The sequence below is a fragment of the Malaya genurostris genome, chromosome 1 (genome assembly GCF_030247185.1).
Source record: "Malaya genurostris strain Urasoe2022 chromosome 1, Malgen_1.1, whole genome shotgun sequence".
Classification (NCBI taxonomy): domain Eukaryota; kingdom Metazoa; phylum Arthropoda; class Insecta; order Diptera; family Culicidae; genus Malaya; species Malaya genurostris.
In genome coordinates, this window is record NC_080570.1 from 139,597,681 (window position 1) to 139,624,633 (window position 26,953).

The window sequence follows — 26,953 nt, forward strand, 5'->3', positions numbered from 1 at the left end:
TAGAGGAAAAGTGTGCATTCAATTTTCTCTGAAACAGTGGCATCACTGATCCTACGCGTATGCTAGAGGTAGGTTGTTGCCAGCAGAGATGCCAGATCTGCAGATTTGTCTGTAAATCTGCAGATTTCGTGTATAATGCTGCAGACATTTTTTGTTGTGCAGACTTTTGAAAATCGAGGTTTTAGCAGACTTTCGTTCAAATTTACAGACTTTTGAAATTGATGCGACCTTTTTTTTTTTGCTCGCCAAGTCAGTTGTGCGTGTCACATAGAGAAATTACTGCCAGCAAGACATACTTGCTGACTGTAGATTTTTTTTCGATACACAGACTTTTGCAACCCTGCAGATGTTTGAAATTTTCACCTGGCATCTCTGGTTACTAGACAGAAAGACAAAAAGTGCCATAAAACGATTTGAAGCTTCAATTGGTATGCTCTGATCTTGTGTCATGCGAGTTCGGATGAAATTCCATGTTATGTCGTTTTTGTCTGAGCAATTTGCAACTACCCCAGGGTTTTCGAGTGCTTAAGATTAATTTATTATTTTTTTATAAAATGAACCCAATTGATAATGAGAAAAAGTTTATCGCTTCAACCGAAATCGCAGAATGGTAGAGAAACTAACCGCTATAAAAATAACTGCTTGCATACAAAACTTGAGCACAAGCTTGGCTAAGAGAAGCTATCAAAATCGCAAGTATGTACAAAGATATAATTGCATACATTTGGGATATTGGAAAAATTTCGTCGGCTACAATATAAATTAAGACAAACTATGTTTGGTGTTGGTTCCTAATAAAGATCAATCTAAGCAGACTCTCGCGCAATTGCAGATTCAAAAGTGTGACGATTGATTGAACTGTTTGATTGTAGATCATTCGAAATTTTGGTTACCTTGTTCCACATCAATGGCTCGAACAACTCCGTGGGGCTGATCCTTGTAGTTTTTTATATTTATATCTGTTAAACTATGAGTTAAACATAAATTATTAATATTAAAATCGGGTGTTCAACCACAAGGGGTGACTTTCCAGCCCTGTTATATACATGATTTGAATATTACCATCAAGACATCATTTGCCTCGGCAATTCTGTGATTTTTGTGTAGAGACAACTGTAAACCTACTTGGATTGTGTAATGGGGAAAATACTAACTTACTAATGTCGTTTTCACTTGATGCCAAACCTAACCCAGTTTCCACCCTAACTGCTGTCAAACCGTTTGTTTGGAGCTAGTTTCGAATCTAGTTTCAACGTTGTTGAACTGAAAATCGAGTCAGTTTTGAACCTGGTTTTCATATCAGGTTTGCTCAAACCCTCGTTGTTAAGTGCGAAATCAACACAGTTTCGTGAAAAGTGTTTACTCGATGAAACTATCCTGGGTCAGTTTTAATTTTTCCAAGCGAAAACGACATATCCAATACAGAGAACGAATCGATTCAATTGATGATTGCATCAATTTTAGTTGGAATTTGCTTATAATATTATGTGACATTACATCTAATGGTTCTATATTTGTGAGTCTGTGTAACTCGTTTGTACCAATTTGTAAACCAGGGAGGACGCTTCAAAATCATTTTCGAACTTTTATTCTGAATCCTTTGAAGCGTTTTCTTCCTGGTAGAACAACAACTTGACCAAATTGGCACCACATAAAGCATGGCTGGTCTGAAAATTTGTATGTGTAATCGGTTCAGTACAAATGTGACTTTGACTTTCACGGAAGAGAAACAAGTCGGATTACTGGGATAAAGAACTGTAAAGTAACCAGCAGAAAGTTGATTATGAAGTATTTTTCCATTACGGTTATTTTGCCTACAATTCCACTGGACATGCTTAGCATTTAAGTCCCCTATTACGAAAAATTTCGGTCGATATCTTGTGAGCTTTTGCAAATCGCCTTTACAGAAATTTAATTGTTCGCCGGTGCATTGGAATGGCAAATATGCTCCAGCGATGAAATAAATTCCATGAATGGTTTCAACTTCGATTCCCAAGCTTTCAATAACTTTAGGATTAAACAAATTCGATGTTTAATTTGCCGTTGGACAAAAATGGCAACTCCACCACCCATTCCAGTGAACCTGTCAAATCGATGAACCACATAATGTGGATTGCTTTTCAATTTGACATTTGGTTTAAGAAAAGTTTCTGTTACAAAGGCAATATGAATTTTGTGAACTTTGAGAAAATTATAAAAATTAACCTTCACTCGATTTTAAAGATCGAGCATTCCAATTTAAAATATTCAAATAATTATTTAACATCACTGTTGAATTTTAAATTCATTATAATATTATTTGCAAATTGCACTCCGGTTTGAAATGCTTCAAAAAGTGATGAAGTCGAATTCATTCGAATGATCATTTGAAAAAGTTGATCTTGTAGGTAGATCATTTTATTTTCAGTTATATCGCCTAAATCGACTTCATTTAAAGAAGCGAATGGCATTAAAGGAATATTTGTAAGTAGACTGCCATTAGAAGAAGATGATATAGCCGGTCTACCTATTAATAAATTGTTTTCGTTAGAAGATGAACTGCAAGGCGTTCCTTTGTTTTGATTATTTACTTTAGAAGAATTAAGTGGAAGATTTTTATCTGTTACACTAGCGTAACGGACATTAGAAGAAGATGATGACGAGGTCGATCTACCTGTCAATAAATTGTTTTCGTTAGAAGACGAATTGGAAGGCGCTCCTGTTTTTTGTTTTAAATTCGAAGAAATAAGGGCCTTAAAAGAATTAGGCGTGGCATTTGTAACGGTTTTTTTTTATTTTCAGGAATGTTCTGTAGATTTAAGGTCGTTGATTTGACTTGTTGCCTAAGCGAACTAGCGTTTAAAATTATTTCCCTGACAGGACATTTCAAATAATTGGATTTATGATTTCCATTGCAATTTGAACATGAAAATTTATCAGTGGTTTCATTCATTGGACAAACGTCTTTCGAATGCGATTTACCACAATTCAAACACCGTATATCCATATGACAATTTTTGGTTCCATGGCCGAAACCTTGGCAACGACGACATTGCGTTAAGTTTGCAATACGATTATGCCGTTTATAATGTTCCCAATGAATTTTAATGTGGGAATGAAACGTACTTTTTCTAAAGCTTTCAAATTGTTTACATCACTTCGATTGAAGTGTATTAGGTAAAGTTCATGGGAAATTCCAGAGCGTGGTTTAGAAGTACCATTCGCTCTTTTTTTCATAAGTATTACTTGAGAAGGGGCAAAACCAAGCAATTCTTTTATTTCATTTTTAATTTCATCAATACTTTGATCATTTGATAAGCCTTTCAAGACAGCCTTGAAGGGTATGTCTGATTTTATATCATATGAATAAAATTTATGAAGTTTCTCGGACAAATATCGAATAAGTCGTTCGTAATCTTCCAAGCCATCAACCAAGACTCGACATTCTCCTCTTCGTCCGATTTGAAATGAGGCTTTTACTTCCGGGAGAAAAGTAGAAAGCTCAGTACGGAATGCTTTGAAGTCGGAAATCATCACCGTCACTGGAGGCATAGATTGTTGTTTCTCCCCAGAACGACAAGCGTCCATTTTGGGAATTTTCGAAGAATTTTCTTCTATGTCGCTACAATCGGATTCAAGAAGAATCTCGTAAATATTGTTAGACGGCATAGAATCAACGGAAGGGAATTCCGTCCATTGTCTTTTATTTTTACATTCAGATTATATAAGATCGTGAATGTTATTAGATAAATGTTGAATAACGGATTGTGATTTATTCCGTATTGAATTATTTTTAGCCTTAGGCTTGTTGCCTTTCCGGTTGGACGCAGGCATTTTTGAAATGAATGAAATTTTAAATTAAACTAACTAGGCTAAATTAGTCTTCGATTAGACTCCTAGCTAGCCTTAAAAAAGGCTGATTAATTTCTTAGTCACTCTAATATCACTCTATGTATCACTTAGTCACTCAAATATCACTTTTTGTATAGCCTTGAGAAAGGCTGACTAATTGTTAGTCTTTAAAAAGACTGTTAGTGACTCAGGTAGCCTTGAAAAATACTGAAGCCTTGAATCAATGAAACTCTAGGTAGCCAGAAAAAATTTCCAGGAGCCAAGAGCTATACGCGTGCGGTGCGAACGACTGTTCAACACCGACTGATGAACACATAGTTTGTAATACGGACGGTTCTCTGTTGAATGCTCGTGCTGGTGCTGGTGTCTACTGTCGTGAAATGAGACTAGAGCAGTCTGATTCACTTGGTAGATACTGTACTGTGTTCCAAGCAGAAATCTACGCGATTCAGTGTGGAATAGAATCGGCACTTCAGCAGAGAATCTGTGATAAACTATATTATGTTTATTTATGTGATGACTTTTTCGATTTGTATTGAATTCGTTAAAGTGATCCATATTGATTTATAATATATTTGGTCCATGGCAAAATTTTTAATCAACTACGAATCCCCACATGCTTCACGGGTATGACGATGTTTAGTGGTGGCCATTGATCTTGATAACCGATGAAACTTTTTTTTAGTTGAAGAGAAGCTCTCTCTCTCTCTCTCTTGGTGTGGACAGTATTGCTGGGAAGAGTATTCAAGTGAAAGTCTTATGGTCCCATACGGAATTCATGAATTTTATCCATATCCACCTTCTGGTTCCAGAATCACAAGGTGATGAGTGTTAAAAATTTCCAAACTGAAAAATTAGCGACGACGAAAAAAAGTAACGAAATTTTCCTACCAAATCTTAGAACTCGAAATGGATGTTAGAATTTTCAACCACCATATGGTTGATGGCGCAAAAGCAGGGACGATAGTGCGATTCCATACGGAATCGGCTGACTGTTGGCACGAGTCCAGAGTTACCTTATTCACAGATTTTTCTGTAAAACCACAGATTTTTTTTGCCTATTTTGCCACACAGTTTCTGAACACAGAAAACAGATTTTGTCAAAATTCACAGATTTCTACAGAATTTTATGAGTATTTCATAAAAAGGGCATATTTTCAAAATGTTTTTCACAGATTTTCATGGATCATGGTCGAAAATATGTAACACCGATGGTACACATATTCTTCAAGTTGAAACACAGATTTTAAAATGGCAACTCTGGGTACGACCCCCTTCGATTTGCATTATAAACCAGACCCTGTCAGCTTGGAGCGAAATCAATCTTCAGTTCAACAACGCCATCGCACGGCATCACATTCAACATATCCTGTCAATTGTATGGGTGCGCAGCCCTGCTATTATGGCGCGCACGAATTTGACATTTCTCTCCCCTGCTTCTGTGTACGAGATTCGATGCGAACTCGCCTGAGGGCGCCATGCTCGCAAAAAATGTTGTTGCCAATGATTTGTTCGGGAATTGTGAGAGCTGGATATCTTGTTAATATGATGTCTTTGATTAAACCCTGCTTGTGTGAATTCAGCGATGCCAGATCGTGCGCGCTGAATTTCCGTATTCCATCTACACTGATAAAAATTTGCCCGATCGATTCATATGTAAACACCACTTCAATTTAATATGCTTTTTCATTTCATTACATAACCAAGGCGATTTGTTTCAAGATTTTATGTGAAAATTCACTAAGATGCGAGATTAGATTATTTTTCACTTAGCTTTGATGTGTTTTTCCTTTGGATGTGATGTGTTTTGCTACTAAATCGAACTACATGTGCTAAACACTTCATTTTCTAGTGGGAATAAGTACACCACAAATGTATGTGCAAGACACTTGAATCGATCAACTCTGATTCAATTGAAATCTATGTGGAAAACAATGTGACATTCACATAAAATTCATATAGATTCTAGAGGTAACGACATGTCTTATCGTTTTGATGTGCATTTCAGATAAATGAATATCAACAGTTTTTACACTCATTTTATGAGTTAAGTGTATATGTTCATTAATTTTATGTATTCTACAAACAGTGATAGATCAAATGTTTTGCACGATGATGCTAGCGTGAATATTATTTTCAGTGTAGTATCGGGTTGGTAAATCAATATAAAACAGAATAACTTAGTTTACATTGACTACATGTTTTACCAAGTATTGCTAAATTTTGGTGTAAACTTTTCTCTCATTGTTCGTAAAAAAAAAGTGTGACACAGTTTTCCACTTCCGAAAGATATTCATCATCAAATATCTGCACGAAAAATTTCCATTTTAATGTGCAATTAATCACTAATAGATAGCTCAGACGTAAAAGTTTCAATATTTCTTTCTTTCTCTTTGTGGTATCTGTACAAATATGTATTAAATTTGGGAAATCTGTATTAAATCTGTATCCGCATGTAAAAATCTGTATAAATGGCATCTCTGGTCAGTACACACTCTTACCAGCCGCTACCCTATTTTGGGTCAAAACCTACCCAAAATCAACTAAAGTGCACCTCCCCCAATTTTGGGTAACTAATGATGATCTCAAAAATTAGGTACATGTAAGTTTAGTACAAGTGTTATGCCATAACAAAGCACGCTACCCATTGTTACCGATCAACTCAAAGTTTGACTAGATAACGACCTAATTTTGAGTAGCTTATAGAAGAGCTCGATAATGAGTGATTTCTCCTCAAAAAATAGGTGGAAATGATTTTCAGTGTAGTTCTATATATTCGAACAACCTGATGATTTAAATGTATACTACGACTGTAAATATTTCTATAATGTAGAAAATCCAAGAAAGCTTACCTGGAGCAACTGATAAATATCGAGGACACACAACTATAGGTAATAAAATTCGCGACCATTCTCATATGAAAACAATTTGTTCCTAATGAAATTAGCTCATTTCCTCGGTTATTAAGGTTTTATGTCTCCTTCCAATCAGGTTATGTTTCTGTGACATACTATCTGTATCTTCATGCGATCCATATAGCAAATCTAATTAATACTAAAATTATATTGGAATAAGTTTCATTGACTTTTCGTCTCACATAGATATGAAATTCTTATCACATTGATAATGGTTATGACGATTCAAAACTTATTTGACATCGTTTTAGTTCTATTGAGCTTTCACATGAATTATACATTATATTCTTAACAATTAATTATGGTTGCACTGATTTAGACTTCATGTAAATTTTTTATAAAGATTATAAGTTTACATATGACTTTCATGAATTATACGATGCATATAATTCATATGACGAGTCCACTGAATATAAACAAGATTTTTATTTCAGTGTAATCCACTTGAGTTCGATTCCCACGATTGTAACCTGCAACGACGCAGTAAAAGTAAAATTGAGCTCAATATAAGGCGATGTTCATCATTGATTACATCATTAATCGTAGGGATGTCGGGAATTTCGAATTACTCGATTATTCAATAGCGGCCCTTACACGATCATTAAAAGTGTCATTACTAAAAAGTAATAACACTTTTAATGATCGTGTAAGGTCTACGAGTTCAGTAATGACACGAGTAATGATGGAATTTCGGATTTTCCATCATTACCAACATAATTTCTTCTTCTTATTTTTTTTGTGGAAGTGCTGAATATCTTTAGAACTATACGCGAAAAAATGACGGTGTAGATTTAATATTTTATTAACCTTAACGTTACAATGGCAAATCAAATTTATTTTCAGCTAGACGAAAATAAAAATATTGCTATTGCTATTGCTGGAGTAGTAACAAATACTCATCATTAATAATGAACGTGTAATGCTAAAAAGTAATGATGTACAGTAATGCAGTAATGACGAGCGTTTGAGCAGAAGTGTCAATACTTAGTAATGACACTTTTAATGATCGTGTAAGGGCCGCTAATAATCGAGTATAATTTTGAAACTGATCGATTGAAATTTATTCGATTATTTGAGTTATTAATCGATTACTCGATTAATCGATCAATATTACGACATCCCTAATTAATCATATTCTGTGCAGTAAACAGGAGCAAGGAGGAAATTCAGTTTCGTGATAAAATACAGTAAGCTTAATAACCTTAAAATTTATTTGTTCAGTGCTTTAGTAATATTCTCATAATTTAATATTCTTCCGAAGGATAATATCTGAACTTCAGTGCTACAATGGCGAATAGTGAAACATCAGGTGTAAAAGTAGAAATAACAACTGATCCGATCCCGACTCCGGTGCAGATAAAAACGGAAACCGAACGTGGAGAGTTCCTTCTCAACAACCAGTTCATGTCGGATGTAATCTTCTTGGTGGGTCCGGACAAGCAGCGAATATACGGTCATAAGTTCATCCTGTTCAGAACATCGAATTACTTCTTTCAACTATTCACAAACTCTACCGTCAACGAGTTCCCAATTGAAGACAGCGATCCGAACATTTTGCTGGAGTTACTACGGTTTGTCTATTGCGGAAAGATTGACCTAACCTCCGAGAATGTGCGCGAAATTTACAACGAATCGAAAAAATTTTCGTTGGACAAAATATTGGAAGCAGTGGAAAACTTTCTTAATCAGACCATTAACTCAGAAAATGTGCTCTGTAAATTGATCGATAATCGATTCTACAAATTTAAGTCAATCGACCGGAAGTGCTTGAAAATAATTTGTGACGATCCTTTCTCTTACATCGATCAGGCAGACTTTAAACGGTTGGACCGCAAATTACTCAAATTAATTGTAACTGCCAAGACAATCTACTGTACAAACGATCAACTGCTAGAAATCTTGGATACGTGGCAAAAAACTAACTACGAGGAAAATATTTCAGATTTAGAATTAGATATCAGGTTGAATTCAATTATTACGTGGAAAAAACTTCTGTTTTTCGGAATGCCCTCTGATGATTCCAAGATCATTGAATCGCTAAATTTTCGAATCAAAAAAGAACTAGGTGTCAAATTCACCGGATTAGGACTTTGTTATAAATCCGCTAACGAAATACATAGAGTACAGATTGATATTAGTGAGTTCTACGGTGAATACACTATGAAAGGTGAATACACTTTTAGAAATGATAACGACGACATAATGAAAATAGTTGATATATTTTTCAAACCGATTGACATTAAACCCAATGTTTATTATACAATATCTATTAAACATAAAACAAAAGTAGAGCCGTTCTGCCTAGGTTCATGTCGACCAGGTCCCAATGACATCAATCTAGAAATTTGGAATAATGATAATGGGTGTTATCCACCGATCGCCTATTTATACTACAAGGCAAATACAGTATCATGACAAATCTTGTAATTAAAACACAAATTACTTTTAATTTAAAAAAATACACAATTCTATAAAATAGTATAAATCCGTCTGTTTTACCTTTTTGCCTTTCTCATATAGAAAGGCTATGCAATCACTGTGAAAAGCGACTTTTTAACCGAGGCCCGGAGGGCCGAATGTCATATACCATTCGACTCAGCTCGACGAACTGAGCAAATGTGTTTGTGTGTGTGAGAGAGAGAGAGAGAGAGAGAGAGAAAGAGATAGAGAGTATGTGTATGTAACAAAAATATACACAGGGCTTGTATTGTGAATCCTCAAACGAACAAAGCAACAAAAAAACATCTGCTGTGAACACTTTGCTTGACATAGCTGTATAAGAGACCTATATTAGAGAGAAACTGGATGCGTGAGAGTATATGCTACTGAGCAGACCAATTCCCCTTGCCAAGTAAATTGTCTGTGCTCTCAGTCTTAGTTAACACATGAACTAAGCAATCCATGACAATGTAATGAAATGAAAGGTTCACTCGTTTCAGAACACATGGACCACGCGTCAGGATAATAAACATTATGACGTAATGCAAATTGCAAACGCAGGAAGCTCAATGGATCTTCGAAATCTCGTGAGGCAGTTCGCAAGAACCATACTCTCAAAACTTGTACCTGGGAAAAGATGTCGAGAAGTAATATGGCTCATTGAGGCCTGCAATTGATTGACTGCCTATGCAAATACGGTTCGAGCAATAGCAGTAATTGCGAATGGCACGAACTTATTTATTTAGAGATGATGGTTTGATCTATCGTTTCCAGAAGATTTTAGAGTTTTATCGCTCTGTAAGAAGTGTGAAAGAAACGTTTTCGATCGTATTGAACTTTTTTGTTGTATTCCGAATTACAGAATGATCAGTACAAGAGCCAAGTTCAACAAATGATCATGTAGGGTAATAGATATATTTTGGCCATTATTAAATATTCTATGTTATGAAATTGAAGTACACCGATTCCCGGATTTTGGAAGACTTTTCCATTCATAAACATATTAGATACATATCAACCAAAAATATTTCCGCTACCCTGTTTGTTAAACAGTAGAAAGCCCAGTTTAAGAAGTTGTTTAACCCTATCGCACAAGATCAAAATTATATGACTAACAGTTCGGCTGAAAAGTTCGTATCGTTTAATAGAAACACACATTTTTTTGCCAAAATTCGTTTTTATTATTCAACATAATTGCCATCAGAGGCGATACAGCGATTATAGCGATCTTCCAACTTTTCGATACCATTTTTGTAGTACGATTTGTCCTTTGCCTCAAAATAGGCCTCAGTTTCAGCGATTACCTCTTCATTGCTTCTAATTTTTTTACCAGCGAGCATTCTCTTGAAGTCTGAGAACAGAAAAAAGTCACTGGGGGCCAAATCTGGAGAATACGGTGGATGAGGGAGCAATTCGAAACCCAATTCGTTCAATTTCAGCATGGTTTTTCGTTGTTGTTTTTGATCGATTGTGAGCTCACGCGGCACCCATTTTGCACAAAGCTTTCTCATATCCAAATATTCGTGAATAATATGTCCAACACGTTCCTTTGATATCTTTAGGGTGTCAGTTATCTCGATCAACTTCACTTTACGGTCATTGAAAATCATTTTGTGGATTTTTTTCACGTTTTCATCGGTCTTTTGGACGTCCACTGCGTTCATCGTCTTCGGTGCTCATATGACCAGTACGAAATTTTGCAAACCACTTACGAATTGTTGCTTCGCCCGGTGCAGAGTCTGGATAACACTCATCAAGCCATTTTTTTGGTATCGGCGGAACTTTTTTTCATCAAAAAGTAGTGTTTCATCAACACACGAAATTCCTTTTTTCCATTTTTTTTCACAATAACAAAAGTAGCTTCACTCAAAATGCAATATCTCACAAACTAATAATCAGACAGCTGTCAAATTTATACACGTATCTTTTGAAGGTTGGTACTAACTGAAAATGGTATGGATTTAATTCTAGTGGCGCCCTCTCATAGAAACGATACGAACTTTTCAGCCGATCTGTTATATGTCCCCATGGTTTTTTAGTAATTTTTAGCGGTTCAAAACTGGTTTCATATGATTGTTTTGTTTGATTAGAATCTACGAATTAGAAAAAAGATACCACAAAGATGCTAACAGAATTCAGTATCTGTTCAATTCCAAATACAGCCAGGGCAGCATTATTAATAAGTAGATTAAACACCCTGATTTTGAATAAGGCGTAGTGACGGAGTGGAGGAAGGAGTGTATCGAAAAGTAGTGAGTAACATTGATTATTGAATAAAAAAGCAAAAAAACATATTTTGACGTCAATTTTCGATATATAGTAGAAAAATTACACTTTTATGCATTTCACTGATTATGTTGAAGAAAATCCTAGTTTCTGTGAAACACTCGCACTTTGGACTTGACATTCTTCATTAAATTCTGCACAGTTACTTTTGTGACTTTCCTGGTGGCAGTTGTCCAGTTTTTTTTTAACTCCTGCATGTTTTGGGACACTGTGCCTTCCTTCCGAAAGTGCCGCTTGTCAATTGCCAGAAGTTCAATTGGCCGAAGATCCGGGCAGTTCGGTGGGTTGAGGTTCTTTTCCACGAATTGTACATTATTTTTTGACAACCACTGTAGACCGGAGTTGGCGTAGTGGGCTGAAGCCAAACCCGCCAGCAGAGAGGAGGAGCCTTATGCTTTCTGTACAGTGGCAACATTCTCTTCTTCAAACATTCTTCCTCTTACACCTTGGCGTTAATTGTGCCCTTCGTGAAGGAAATCGACGACCGCAAACCACAGGTACAAATTGCTTGCCAAACCAACACCTTCTGCCCAAACTTCTCCATCGCCACCGTGGTGTCAGCGTCGTCCAGGTCCTGGTGCACCGATTTCGTATAATATTGCGGTTCGGGCAGCGTTCGAGTCTTCCTTGGCGTAGGTTTCGTCGTCGATCAGGATGCATCCGTCATTATTCTGTAGAATCCGGTTATACAGTTTTCGCGCTCTAGTTTTGGCCTGAACTTGCTGTACCAGAGACTTTTTCGGCACCTTCTGTTTCTTGTACGTTTTCAGGGAGTTGCGAACTTCGATTCGTTGAATCATCCCGATGCTGGTGTTGAACTGCTTGGCCAAATCCCGCGTTGACGCCGATGGGTTTTTCCTGATGTACTCAACCACTTTTAAGTCCCGGCCGGGCTGGCTGGGACCCGTTTTCCTACCGGATCGGGGCAAATCCTTCATGGAAAGGGTTTTACCGAACTTTTCTTTTGCGTTTCCGGATCAATTCGACTCATCATTGAAACGATAAACCGTACCGAAACCAATCGATTGCGCAGCTGTTATTGACATGTAAACAAACATGTCACCGCAAAACACGCTGCAAAAAATCAAGCCATTTCAGAGTAATAACTGTTTGAATGTTGCTAACTACTTTTCGATACACTCCTTATTTTACAAACAACCTAAGACAAGACCTGATATCTGGGGGGCTGCTTTTGTTCCAAAATGGACCAGTTTCTGATTGGCTGATTTTGATGTTACCACCTGCACATTGTTAAAAGAAAAAACTTTTGCAGGGTACGCGAGCAATGATGCCAAGTATAAAGAAAATCAGAAAACATATTTATTAAAATGTATAATTTTAGCTCACCAATGAAAATGAAAATTTTCGGAGAATGTTTCACATTTTTTTCAATCTCATTGGTAATAAATGTTTATAGTGGCAGGACTGTGTAATTAAAATAGGCATCAAGCCGTTTTTCTTTTTAGTGAATTAAAGGTAACCAAATAATATTTGTTAAATTACTGTAAACTCGAAAGTGTGTTTAGTTTCACGAGAAGAATGAACTGTTGTGTTCCACACTGTGGTCGCATTAAGCATTTCTATCCAAACCTGACTTCTTCCGGTTTCCAAAAGATCCGGGTATACGTCAACAAAGGATTCGATTTTGCGTTCAACAAGAGATATTTCGTGTTTTGTCATCAAAGCTCAATTAATTGTTTTTAAGCATTAATATATAATAAAGAAATGCTTTCACCAAAACATGTTTTATGTTTATTTCAAATCAAAAACCTAAATTCTAAAAATTTATATGTAATATTTTTTTCCTAGCATAGTTATTAAAAAATCTGTAAATATGGCTACACTGTAGCCGATACGTTGGTATTTATTCCACAGGGTGAAAATGACGAGAAGGATGATTCGGAAGGAAGAATAAGAAGCCAGTTGTCAGGTCTTGTCTTAGCAAACAACAGTTTTTCAGGCTGGGTTGCCAGTTTCATACATTTTTCGAGTAATTTTGTTTTGACAGTACGAGTTACTGAGGAGTAGTTAAATTTGTGATACAGTTTTTAATAGCGAGTGGCAGGTCGTGTCGTCGATTATACCGTTTATAATGTTCCCAATGAATGTTAATGAGGACAATGAAACGTACTTTTTCTAAAGTTTTCAAATTGTTTACGATTGAAGTGTGTTAGGTAAAGTTTATGGGAAATTCCAGAATGTGGTTTAGAAGTACCATTCGCTCTTTTTTTCATAAGTATTACTTGGGAAGGGTCAAAACCAAGCAGTCTTTTAAGTTCATTTTAAATTTCTTAAGTACTTTGATCATTTCATAAGCCTTTCAAAACAGCCCTGAACAGGGCTGGCAATAATCAACTCAGTACTTCATCATCACCGAGTTCAGCTCACCTGCAAATCGGTTTCAAAAGCATCACTGAACGAGTTGAGTAACTGGGTAACCATTCGTATAGAGAAAACATCGTCTCAACATCGTAGTGTCAAGCAATCAGCAGATGAGCGCTGAGTGCACATCAAATATTAGAACCCACTGAGAGACGATTTTTGAGTTGTGATTTGATGTGTTTGAACATCAACACATTGAATCAGATTCTTATGAAACTGTCTCGCTTGTATTCCCCACCCACCAGAGTTGCCATGGGCGGCCAATGTTCGAATCGATGCCATTTCAATCTATTTCTCAAGACATGTTCTCGCATGCTGGAGAACGCATTCGTTTTAGTAGCCAGTTGTGTTTAGCTCGAGACATGAAAGTCAATCGTTTATGGTATACATCACACTACGGTTCGACATTTGTTTTCGTACATTAATGCTCGTGTTCGTTTTGAGTACCAGCAAAAACAAAACCGAAAATCTGGGTTGTGTTGGCAGCTCTGTGGTTTAAGAATACACTCACCGGTGTAGCTCGGTAAAGTGATGCCAAACTCAGTACTCACTTTTTAAAACTAGGAATGAGAGTTAAATGCTATGAAATCAAAACTGAGAACCATCAATACCATCATAATTTGATGTCAGCGGTGCTCTGTATAGGTGAGTGTGTTTGTTTAAATCAGCGATGATTTTCATCTTTACCATCATTTTTCGGATTGCATCGTAAATCATGTGGTGAGCTGATGAATAGAAAAAATCAAATCTTATGAGCGAGTTTTTGCCACCCTTGACCTTGAAGGGTCTGTCTGATTTTATATCATATGAATAAAATTTATGAAGTTTCTCGGACAAATATCGGATAAGACGTTCATAATCTTCCAATCCATCAACCAAGACTCGACATTCTCCTCTTCGTCCGATTTGAAATGAGACTTTTACTTCCGGGAGAAAAGTAGAAAGCTCAGTACGGAATACTTTGAAGTCGGGAATCATCACCGTCACTGGAGGCAAGGATTGTTGTTCCTTCCCAGAACGACAAGCGTCTATTTTGGGAATTTTTGAAGAATTTTCTTCTATGTCGCTACAATCGGATTCAGGAAGAAACTCGTAAATATTGTTAGACGGCATAGAATCAACGGAAGGGAAATCCGTCCGTTGTCTTTTATTTTTACATTCAGATTCTATAAGATTGTCAATGTTGTTAGAAAAATTTGGAGTAACGAATTGGTATTTCTTACGTATAGTATTATTTTTAACCGTTGGCTTGTTGCCTTTCCGGTTGGACGCAGCCATTTTTGAAGAATATAAATTAATTAGGCTAAATTATTCTTCGATTAGACCCCTAGTTTAGTTATGTCTTGATAAAGATTGGTTTTATGGTAGTCTTCCAATTTCCAGGAGCCAAGAGCTATTCGCGTGCGGTGCGAACGACTGTTCAACACCGACTGTTCGAGACAACTTTAAACAAGCAAACGTGTGCCGTTCCTACTACTGCTCACTACGAACTACTTGCAATCGTAAGCAATCACGCAAAATGTTGTGATTAGTAGACTCCATGTTATGATGTTATGATTACTATACGATTAGTTTTCGCTCGTCCGCACTTCCTATTCAAAGTGAATTTTGACAGATGGCTTATCGGTCTTTGAAAGAGCCAGCTTCGCATGGAAAACTAGATGGAGTGATTTTTTTCCCCCAATCCAATCGTTTCCACGTTTGTCGACCTTCTAATAAGTGAAGTTTCTTCAATCCGCACAAACGGAGCAACGACGAGTGCCGTTTGAGGTAAAATTACTCATTACACATTAATATGCAAATAAACGAACGTGAAAACAAACAAGATGCGAAGCGAAGCGCCATATCCAGCCAGAAGCGACGTTGCAGGTTTGTGTGCGGTAGAAATAGATTTTATTTTATTCGTTTGTGTGACGATTGAAAACAAAAAATAAGTAGCAGCACTAATGCGAGAGCGCTGTCAGCCTTTTTGCCACCGGCCGGGAGACGACGTTCGCCCGTAGAAGACTTGTCCTGGTCAAAAAAGGAACTACGTTACGGCGTCTACCAGCGTCCGGCGGCTCCAGGAGCACCCGCTAGCGTAGCTCGACCAGATTGACATACTTTGCTTAGTTGGCTTATCAGTTCGCAAATCAGGTTTCTGGTAGGTGTTGCTGTTTAGGTGTTCGTTTCGTTATAAATGAATCGATCGATTGTTTATTTACCAGGAAATGATCGACCGAGAGTCCAACGGTTCTGGGGTAAACTTTGACGTCAGTTGATATAACTTCGGAACAATGATTTTAATACTGATACTTTTTCCTACCAAATACCAAACTGATTAAATTGTGAAACGTAGACGTGGACGATCGTTCGGCACGGTAGCAAAGTCCTTATTTTACTACATTACATTCTCAAAGCAGAGCTAGAAGCACATTCCAGAGCAAAAGTACCCCTTCCGGAATGCTTCTGTTTATTTGCTCAACCCCTCAGAATCCAATGCGACAAGCAAGCGATGTCGTACCGGTGAGACAGACAGATGGCGTGCGAAAAGGAATTTCAATTGTCATCATGATCTAATGACAATTTCACTCGTACTTTCCGCGCAGTGAGCCATGACAAGGCATACCCATCATTCCGAGTGCTTGCGTACACAATCACACGTACACCCTCTCTCTCTCTCTTATTTACACACACACAAAATAAACCGACTACTATGATCTCGTCACTTCGAATAAATTATTTCCCATGGAAAAGCTCCCGTTTGGGATGTTCCGTGGCTGCTGATGCAAGCACGAAAAACAAACCGTGTGATAGCTTGTAAAAATTGATGGAATGGGCCACCAAACCGGAGAACGGACGAAGCACCGTCAGGCTCCGGAGTAAGATAAATTAGAAGCATCAGCTGGGGCACTGGAACCAGCACGGCAAAAGTTGATCCGAGTTCGGTTGAAGGGGCTCTCGGGAAGACATCCGACACGGAACGAGTGTAATCCCAGGAATAACCAGGGTGGGAAGGGGTAGGTAATGAATTCTTTTATTGAGTTTGCACGGGATAAGAATTTCGTCTGAAAGCTGCTCCCTGGTCATTCCGGAGTCGGGGGTGGAAAATTTGTTCTGGAATTTGGTCTATCTGGCAGCTGATTCAGTATCGTATGCAAATTGAATTCCGACCGGATCCGGTAAATGGATTACCGATGTAGTAACCAGCAAACTGTTGAGGATTGTTTCGAGGATTGGAGAGTTTCAACGATTTGCTGGGTTGCGGGACATGGGCTAAAGAATTCCGTTGGAACGATAGATCTCAGCAGCCCAACAACTGTTCAAATTTGGGAGTAGCGGCTTTCCTTCCTTGAAGACAGGTTGCAAACTAAGCACAAAGCTGGTGACTTGAAATTTTATCCAAATCCCTCCATTCATTTACAAATGGCTGAACAAGATGTACATGTGTTAAGGAGTTTCAAATTATTTTTTTGTTGTGAATACGACTTACTTTACTATGGGATGCCTTTTCAAAATTTACCCTCTGAGAGAGTGATAAGTTTTTTATCGTGAATATCTCTTGTTGTATCTAACGAATCAACATAATTTTTGCTACATGCCAACGGAAATATGATCACAATTTTATGATCAAATTTTCAGTGGTGTGACATAATCTCAAATAGTTCAAAATTAAATTTTTCTGAAACGTTTGATATAAACGAGTATCAAAGAAGATAATTCATAAGGCGCGTTTGCCTTTCTCGTATTTTCAAAGCTCATAGCTCAGTGATCTGTGAAAGGATTTATATAATCTAGCTACCAATAGAATCGAAATTTTTCAATTTAAACGTGTATAGCAAAAGCATTGAAGTATTTCAATAGTACACTATTGAAAAACCTGTCTCATTTGACCCATGTCAACACAAGCCAATCAGAACGCGTTCTCAGGAAGAGAACAAAATATCTGCTGCTGTACAACAAATCGTTCGAGGAAAATGTTCCGAAAAGTGGTGAATATCGTAGTGAGTTCCTCAATTTGGTACTTCTGAATGCTAGAATCGAATCCCTACAGCATATTGATAGTTTCTTTCAATAAATTATCCAAATCCGAAATGAAATAATCGACATTAAAATTCGGTATGCGGCTATTTTTATAGCCGTTAGGACCGCCCATTAGTGAAAAAGCTACAAACGAAATCACGTAAAAAGAAGTCTCCAAGCAAAAATTGAATCAGTTTGGATTCTATCGCCACTGCGAGTAGATGTATTTTGTGTCGTTTGCAAAGCTAGTTTCGCTTCCGACAAGAGAGATTACGTCACAGCTGCCAATCATTTTCATTGGTGAACAAACAACGGTTAAGAGCATCACACAAAATCAGCCGTTTTAATGGCTCTAAAAGTTTTTTTAAAGAACTATTTGGAATTGTTTTTCTCAAGTCTAAGGTAAATATCCTCAGTTTAGTGCAAATCTAAAACAGTTTGGTTAGATTTGTGCACTTTTCGCTGTGTGAAATTCACAGTAATTGAGATCAAGTGAAGCCTTCTTTGTTTTTGCGAAAAATGTGGAAAAGGGGAATGCTTGCATAATTCATACAATTGATCAACTAATTGATATTCGGAAGTGTTAAGGAACATGTCAGTTGTTTTCGTATTCACGACATCCAGTTATGTCTCTGACATTACCCACCCGCCTTTTTACTTTTACTAACATTTTCATAATGAAATCTCTAGAACTGAATCTTAATTCTAAATTCTGGAACTGGAATTTCGGAATCGTTTTTTTTACTAGATCTAAGAATTAAATATAAGTTCGAAAGTCGTACCCAGAATTCTGATTCTCTGCAACAAAATTTAAAATAAGAATTCTAAAATTTTTGAACTAACTTCTGAACCATAACTTAATTCCTAAATTCAGCTCCAGAATTTAGTTCCTGACATGCTCAGTTTCATAATTTAATTCCAAAATTTAGATTCAGAATTCATTTTTGAATAGTATTTTGAAACTGAATTCAATTCCTCAATTTAGGTTCGTAGTTGAAGCTCAGGATGCAATTCCAGAAATAAATTCGAAACTTGGATTCGACAAATGAGTTCAGTTCCAAAGTTCTAGAATTAAATTCAGGAACTGAATTCTTGATCTGGACTCCTAACCTGAATTTCGCAACTGAGTTCGGAGCCGGAGTCCGAATTTAGTTTTTTTTTCAGTTTCAGTTTAGGAATGTTCAGAATTCAGATTCTGGTGTAAATAAATGGATGGTAAACCATGGTTAAAGATCGACCATTTCATTTTGTGCGTTAGACAGTCTTGGAAGTCTTGAAACAAATTTTCAATCAGCAACTGCATAAACAGACCTTCTGCGATGTGTAAAGCCTCATTTGGATTGGATTCTGGAAATGATTTCTAAAACTGAATTCAGAACTTGGATTTTGGCCCACCTGAAATCAAAATGTCATTAAAGGTTTAGAATTTAATTTCAGGTTTAATATAGGTTCAAAAGTTAACACTATGACTCTGGAATGAATTTTAATTCCAGATAGTGGAACTAGATATTTGGAACTGGTTTCTTGACCGGATTCCAGAACTGAATTACGTGTTTTATTTAAGTTCGGAATTCGTATCCAGTATTCAGATTCAGGAATTCAGCTTCTGAATTTGATTCCCAAATTCAGTTTCAGAATTCATTTCTAGAATGAGATTTATGTAGAATCCGAATTTTTAGGCAAAATTGTAAGATTTTGAAGAATTTATTCGTAGGAGAGAGAAAATCGATTTATTTACTTTTGTTAGATTCGCCCTTTTTTGAAAAGTATATTGACTTGTATATTTACCAGAGATGTCAGTAGCGTTGCCAGGTTGCCAGATTTGTCTGGCAAATGCCAGACTTTTCTCGTCTCGCCAGACGCTCAAACTAATCAGATCTTTTGCCAGATTTTTGTCTTTTCTCTATAAAGTATGATACGCTAAACTGACTTGGCGAGCAAAAACACGTAACGGTAATTTCGAAAGTCTGTAAATTTTGACTCGAAAGTCTGCGAAAAACTCGATTTTCAAAAGTTCAGACAAATCTGCAGACCTGGCATCTCTGATATTTACATAAAATTAGCAGATTGGAGCAGAGTTACCATCACAGACTAACAGACAGGACACTCAAATTAGATTCTTCAATCATTTTAACGGTCATTTCGAATATTCCTTTATTTGGGATAGTACTCACATGTGTCATGATGGCGCCACGTTACCCTATCAAAAACATCCTGTCTGTCATCTAGACTGTGTTTATTTTTTTCATTTACCAACAGAGTTGCCAATTATACAGAATTACCTGTAATGTATTGTTTTGTATACGTCCATGCGAATTTCATACAGGATACAGATTTAATACAAAACTATATACATAATTGTGCCTACTTCTCATCCTCCAACGCAATACAAAATCGAACCCGTTTTGTTACAATATTTACTTGCTTCTGGTCTGCCGCCACTTAATTTCGGGTGAAGACTACCAACACAATAAAAAATAGTCTAGATGAACAACGCTGAGTCAAATAAATGGTTACCTTCCAATAATTTATTGTGACTATTCATTTTCAAATATTTCGATAAAATCAGGCAACCCTGCAAGCAGCTGATCGGTGTTGACAAACGAAGGGAAACCAACTAGTGAAAAAACTTGTACATAACACAAGGGGTGTACAGATAGTAAATAGTTCGCGCAGTAAAATATAGGTGGAACTAGTGCATCACGAAAAATTATTTTTATAAGAATTTACTCATACTGTCATGTCTGTTAGTCTGTGTTACCATTTTAGAATCTGTGTTTAAACTTGAAAAATCTGTATAATCCAATCCACGTGCGAATGTGTTGGTGTGGCTATTCTCAGTAGTTGTAAGGTTAATGCTAGTGTGAGTATGTCGAAATAACCCAGTAAATTTTGTCGAGCCGCATCGTGCCAATTATTGAAGACATATATGCAACAAAAAATACTGCAATAGCAAGAGAACAGTTGAGAAAGGCATTAAACTGTTTATGATACTCTATAACACGTAATAGAATTGTCTTCTACTTGGTTCATAATTTCATAGCTTACGAAACTCTAAATGCATTTTCCGCAGTGTAATTACCTCAGTGTAAGATGTGTTTTTACCTCAGTGTAAGATTGAACCCAAAAAACTTTGACTTCGGCTCGAACACATTCTAATTTCGTATATGAATAAGTATGTGTACTCTGCATCGGTGTGAATAACAGAGACGTTAAATTGCTCAATACCATCTTTGTTGCATATTTTCGATCAAAATCTAAGAAAATCATTTTGGAAATCTTCCATTTTTAGGAAATATTCATAAAAATCTGTACGAATCTGTGAATTTTGATAAAATCTGTGTTCTGTGACAGAGAATCTGAGCGGTTAAAATATCTGTGGTTTTAGACAAAAATCTGTGAATATGGTAAATCTGAATTGGAGTTCTAAGAAGAGTGGCCAGGTTATGTTTTCAATAATCTGTCTCTGACTAAACAATTTATCTGAATTTGTCCGGGTTTACTATATACAAGGAAATTTTGATCGCACTTCATTTTCAGTGAGCAAAAAAAGTTCTCACCACCGTATAGAGGCCAAAAACGCGTAAAGAACTGCGAAATCTGACAAAATCCGGTAAAATTTAAAAAAAAAATCAAAAGATCTGATTAGTTAGAGCGTCTGGCTAAGCGAGATAAATCTGGCAACCTGGCAACGCTGGTTCTAAGTCATAAATACAAGTTTCCAAATATGAATGATCGGGGGCGAATAGATAAACTTTAAAGAATAATTTCTGAAGTATTGACCAGACGAAAGATAAAATATTTCCTTTTCATTAGTGTTATGAAAGACTCAGTGAACGTTGAATCATACAGAATCTTTCCTTAAAGTGAATGTTGATAGGCTTTTTGGACATTTTTTTTTTGTTTTTCGTAGATCGCTGAAGAAATAATGCGAAATCTGAAGATTTTAAATTTTAGAAATTATGCAAAATCCGTAAATTTTAAGAGGTTCATCCGTAAATCCGTAGAAAAAACAGCAACCCATATATTAACGGCTAAATCCGTAGGGTTAGCATCGCTGCTTATGTCGTTTTCGCTTGATGCCAAACCGAACCAAGTTTCCACTCTAACTGCTGTCAAACCGTTTGTTTGAAGCCAGTTTCGAACCTAGTTTCAAGTTCACTGCACTGAAAATCGAGTCAGTCTGGAGCCTGATACCGGGTTTGCTCACACCTCTGTTTGTTTGATGAAGCTACCCTGGGTCAGTTTTAGTTTGCTCGATCGACAACGATATTAATCATCAAAATGCAAGATGAGTAGATGGACTGGTGGCAAGATATGACATTTTTGAATTTTATTGGTAGTTTGCTCACAACATTAAGTATAACGCACGGGATCGATCAAAATATGACTTGAAATTTTATTTAAGTGTTACTACCTGATGTTTTCGGGTTTCAAGTTATCAAATATTTTCATCATGACAGATACTATCTGTTACTATCTCGTGACCATAAGTGGGGAAATAGTAAAGACTTTTTGAATAAAGTGCAATTATTTTCTCTTTTTTTATCGACCTAGTTCATTCCACTAACCTCTCAAAAAAGTAATTTTTGAACTTGTCAAACTTATTTGTCCTTTCAACGTACAGTGTAAATATACTCCCAACTAACTAAATCAATTCTTAACGTGGGAGTCCGCGGTGAGCTATCATGGTTTCAAAAGGGTTCGCGATATAAAAAGGTTGTAAAACCGGTACCAATTCCGGATCTCAATGCTCGCCATCATGGCTTGTTCAAAATCCAATTACCACACATTGTTGAATCAATCAATAGTTGGCGTGAAAGATTCTGTAATGCTACCGATTTATTGAAAAGATATTGGTTCTACAGACTCTCATAGTAACAGACCGGCGAATATCTCTTAGGGAGCCAAAAGAACCAGATTTCTATGCTAGAGTATATGAATTTGATTTTTGGTTCGTTTGGCTCCCTATGAAGGATTCGCTAGTCTGTACTTATGAGAGTCTGTAATTGGTTCTCCATAGAAACCAGTAGAAAAACATAGTAATCGTAATTCTACTGGTTCAAAATATGAAACTTAGATGGCGAACCAGTTAAATTAAATTTTGCGTTAGATTTTCAATCCCAGTGAACATCTCTCGGTTGATTTTTCAAATGTCCGTATGAGCAAGTGACAGTTTCTCATTGTTCAGTTTCTGTTTCGAATATTGTGACGTGATTATGGAGGTTTTCTTTGATTTTACAATTCTGTTTGAAAGTCGGGAGATTCCGGGTATCATTTTATACAAAAAGTTGAGTGATAAACGTGGAAACCACTTGGTAAATAATACAGGGTCCGGCACTCGAAGTGTAACCAACTTCAGACCGCTCGCGCAGCTGACGCACGGGCATCAGCTCTCTAAAAATTTGCTAAATGACAGTTCGGAGTTGTATTGTTTATAAGCGCAAGAAAGCATTTTGCCAAAAGTGAACGCGAAACAAAAATCCTGACTTGAGAGAGCGAAGGAATTGCTTCGTTTGGCCGAAAGCGGTCAATTTCCGAACATTGTATTTTCTGACGAGAAAATTTTTCCAATTGAGCAATTCGTAAACTCTCAAAACGATAGGGTTTACTTGACCGACCGCTCATACGAGAATTTGAGTCATCGATTGGCCACCAGGAGGCAGCACCCGCAACAGATAATGGTTTGGGCCGCTGTAACCGCAGATGGGCGACATATTATCGGGAAAGTATTCTGGAGGTTGCTTTGAAGCCGTGGGCAGACAAACATTTCGGTGGCAGACCATGGACGTTTCAGCAGGACTCGGCACCGTCTCACAAAGCTCGAGTGAACCAAGAATGGCTGAGAAACAACGTTCCGAACTTCATCACGTCCACACAATGGCTCTCGAATTCACCAGATGCGAATCCAATGGATTATTCTCTTTGGGCCATTTTGGAGAGCAAAGTCCGAACTAAAAGATACACCAGTCTCGAGGCGCTGAAAAAAGTTATTGTAAGCGAGTGGGCCAAAATACCTGCAAGTCACATTCGGCAGCTTGCGATTCGTTTTTTGACCGTCTCAAGGCCATATTCAAGGCAAAAGGTGGTCATATCGAGCAAAAGTGAATTGATTCTGAATTTTGTATTATTTTTACACATTTTGTACTTTGAATCAAGTAAAAGTAATTTTCCAAACTGAATTTCTGGCCTTTTTAATTGGTTCGAGTGCCGGACCCTGTAGAAGAGAAAGTAAATAAATAGAAACTGTCACTTGCTTTTACAGCCTTTTTGAAAAAAAAAACAACCGGGATCTGGACAAATGAAAACAAAATAAAACGAATTGTCAAATCAAATATACGTACCCCGCTTGGAAAGTATTTCGACTAACGGCAAAAGCTTGAATAGTTTCCGGCAATTCCATTCAACGAATCTGTTGCGGAAAGTAAATCTGGAACGCGATAGTATTTCACAGTGCACAGGGTGTCATGTAATTCCTTTTACTAATGACCAATTTCATTGCTACATTACTTTGTGTTTAGAAAACCGCAAGCTGATTAATGTGTACAGCGCAATCAGGCCCCAAACCTGACTTTGATTTATTAGCATCGTTCAAATCAAACGAACAATCATGTTAATTCACTGACACTAATAGTTCTGTTTACTGCCGTGAAAATCTATCGCCTAATCGGCACTCGTACGATAAGGTGCACTACTAAAGTAATGTCTATTTCTGTCGCCAGTGACATTCATTCAATCAGCAGGCTTCCGCAGTGAAGGATCATTGAATAGTTTCGGTTAACCCTTAACCGAACGAAGCTACCAATCGATAAATCGATCAAGTCGAATGTGTTGGAATAGCTGCTGGGCATCGGGTGATGTGAGGTAATTTTAGCGGGACAATGTTAAAAATAAGAAACACAATTAATCATTAAACATCGCACACATTTTTACCGCGTTCTAAAGACGTCGTACGAATGCTTAGATAAAACCTACGGAAATTGTAATATTTCTGCGGATACCTACGGAGATTTGTTTTTTTTTTTATACGGGAACTGTTTACCGAGTGACTAGAAAAAATTGTCATTCCCAGCTTTGTATCGTTGGAGTTTCCGAAGAAAATGTCGATCTAATGAAATGACATCTGGCATCACTGCGTCAAATTGTTCAATGGTGAAGGAGCAGTTTGAACTGCTCAATTGGCACATTGTCGCAAAGCTGATTTACCGGTAACGACGCCTGCCAATGAAAACTGAAACCAAGAAAAGGAGGATTCGTTCGGAAATTTTCATATCGGCAGTAGTGATTTGCAACATTTTTATCGGTTATTCAATAGTACAAATAGACATCAGCAATAAAAGTACACTCGGAGTAGAAGAAAATCGATTTCAAAGTTATTACCACTACTTATTTTAGTGTAAACTACGATTAAACATGAAAAATCTTCAGAAATGTGTGAAATTGGGTAAGGTTAGGTTTTTTCGGATCAACATTTTTTTAAACAGAAAACAGTGTAATGTTGATTTCTCGAGTACTAGAATGTATAGCGATCGAGTATTATTTATTTTGGGTACTTTATTTGTTATTTCCAGGTATTTGAAAAATGGTATCAAACCAAGTTTAATGCTCTATTCTGAATAAACGGTAGATTTCGCACAATGAACTAAGATCAGCATTACCACCTCATAGTAAAAACTTTTTTTTCAACTTCTACTATGAATTTTCAAATGAATTTGCCCGTTTTTATAAGAAATCGTTGAAAAGGTGGAGTAATTAGAAATTTTCCTACCGATTTGACAGCTCTTGCTGAAAGTATCATCTCTATACAAGCAGCGCAAAGACATCATATTAACAAGATATCCAGCTCTCACATTTCCCGAACAAATCATTGGCAACAACATTTTTTGCGAAAATGGCGCCCTCAGGCGAGTCCGCATCGAATCTCGTACACAAAAGTAAGGGAGAGAAATGTCAAATTCGTGCGCGCCAAAATAGCAGCACTGCGCACCCATACAATTGACATGATATGTGGAATGTGACACCGTCCGATGGCGTTGCTGAACTGAAGATTGATTTCGCCCCAAGCTGACAGCAGCGCCTCTACATTTTAGTTTTGTGACAATATGCCAATCCATCGAAAATTATTCGTGAACCAGTGAACTTAGTAATAGCAAAAACTTCTTATTACCAAGATAGCCAGCTTTTCGATTTTACGTACAAATTATTGGCAACATCCTTTTTTGCAACATGACACCCCCTAACGAGTCCGCATCGAAACTTATGCATACACGCATATGAGAAAACTGTCACATTAGCGAGCGCGAAAGTAACTCAATAACAAAGAGTGTGAGTGACAATGTTTATGTTTTCAACTACTACATCAAAATCGTTTGGTTTGTTTTTCAGCATGATCATGTCGATCGTCAAAGGGTTATGTTTTGTTTTACAATTAATTTGACAGATTGCATCAGATGCACATTATGATGAAAAAAGTGCTTGTGAGATAAACGCCGTATGTGCAGCATAAACTTGCTTTTTTTTATAATCTGTCCCAAAAAATGGATCATTTTGATAGAGGAGCAAGATGTGTGCTGAATCTGTAAAAAGTACTAAAAGCAGGTTTCGTTGTAGCTGTAAATGAGTGGGTCAACCAAAATAAAACAATATTTGTAATCCTACTTTTGATAATCGTGTTTGAATTGGACAGAGTGATTTAAAAAACGCATTATCAAGAGTTAATATCGATCCCGTGATGTCTTTTGTTAGTGCTGATGAACGTCTACTAAGCATCTTACAATAAATATCCTTCAAGTTTAGTCGGCATAAATTTAAGTAATTTAAGTAAATTACTCTTGTTGTGAAAGAATATGGATTGATTTTAGAACAATTAATATGTGTCTGCTATCAGGAAAGAAAAGCGTGTGAGATTCATTGCTTCTATTACCATTAAATGTTTTTCTTTATCCGGAATTCGACCAAAATCCCACGAGCCTAAAAACTCTAATATAGAAATTATCTTTTGTAAAAATTGTTAATGAGTGTTCTAATACTTAGCATCTACTCTCAATACGTCAATCTAGCTTGAATGAACATTATTTTTAATTGAAAATTTCTAAATA

At 36.8% G+C, this 26,953-nt stretch overlaps 2 protein-coding genes across 3 annotated transcripts in view; one reads left to right on the forward strand and one right to left on the reverse strand.

Moving 5' to 3' along the window:
* The window catches only part of LOC131425921 (octopamine receptor Oamb), a 348,159-nt gene that overhangs the window by 306,901 nt on the left and 14,305 nt on the right, over positions 1-26,953 (reverse strand). The window lies entirely within an intron of this gene.
* Positions 6,558-9,500, forward strand: LOC131425926 (BTB/POZ domain-containing protein 3-like). Its single transcript, XM_058588229.1, has 2 exons — positions 6,558-7,933; positions 8,008-9,500. Exon 2 carries the CDS (start codon positions 8,034-8,036, stop codon positions 9,159-9,161), a length of 1,128 nt encoding a protein of 375 aa, XP_058444212.1. The 5' UTR covers positions 6,558-7,933; positions 8,008-8,033; the 3' UTR covers positions 9,162-9,500.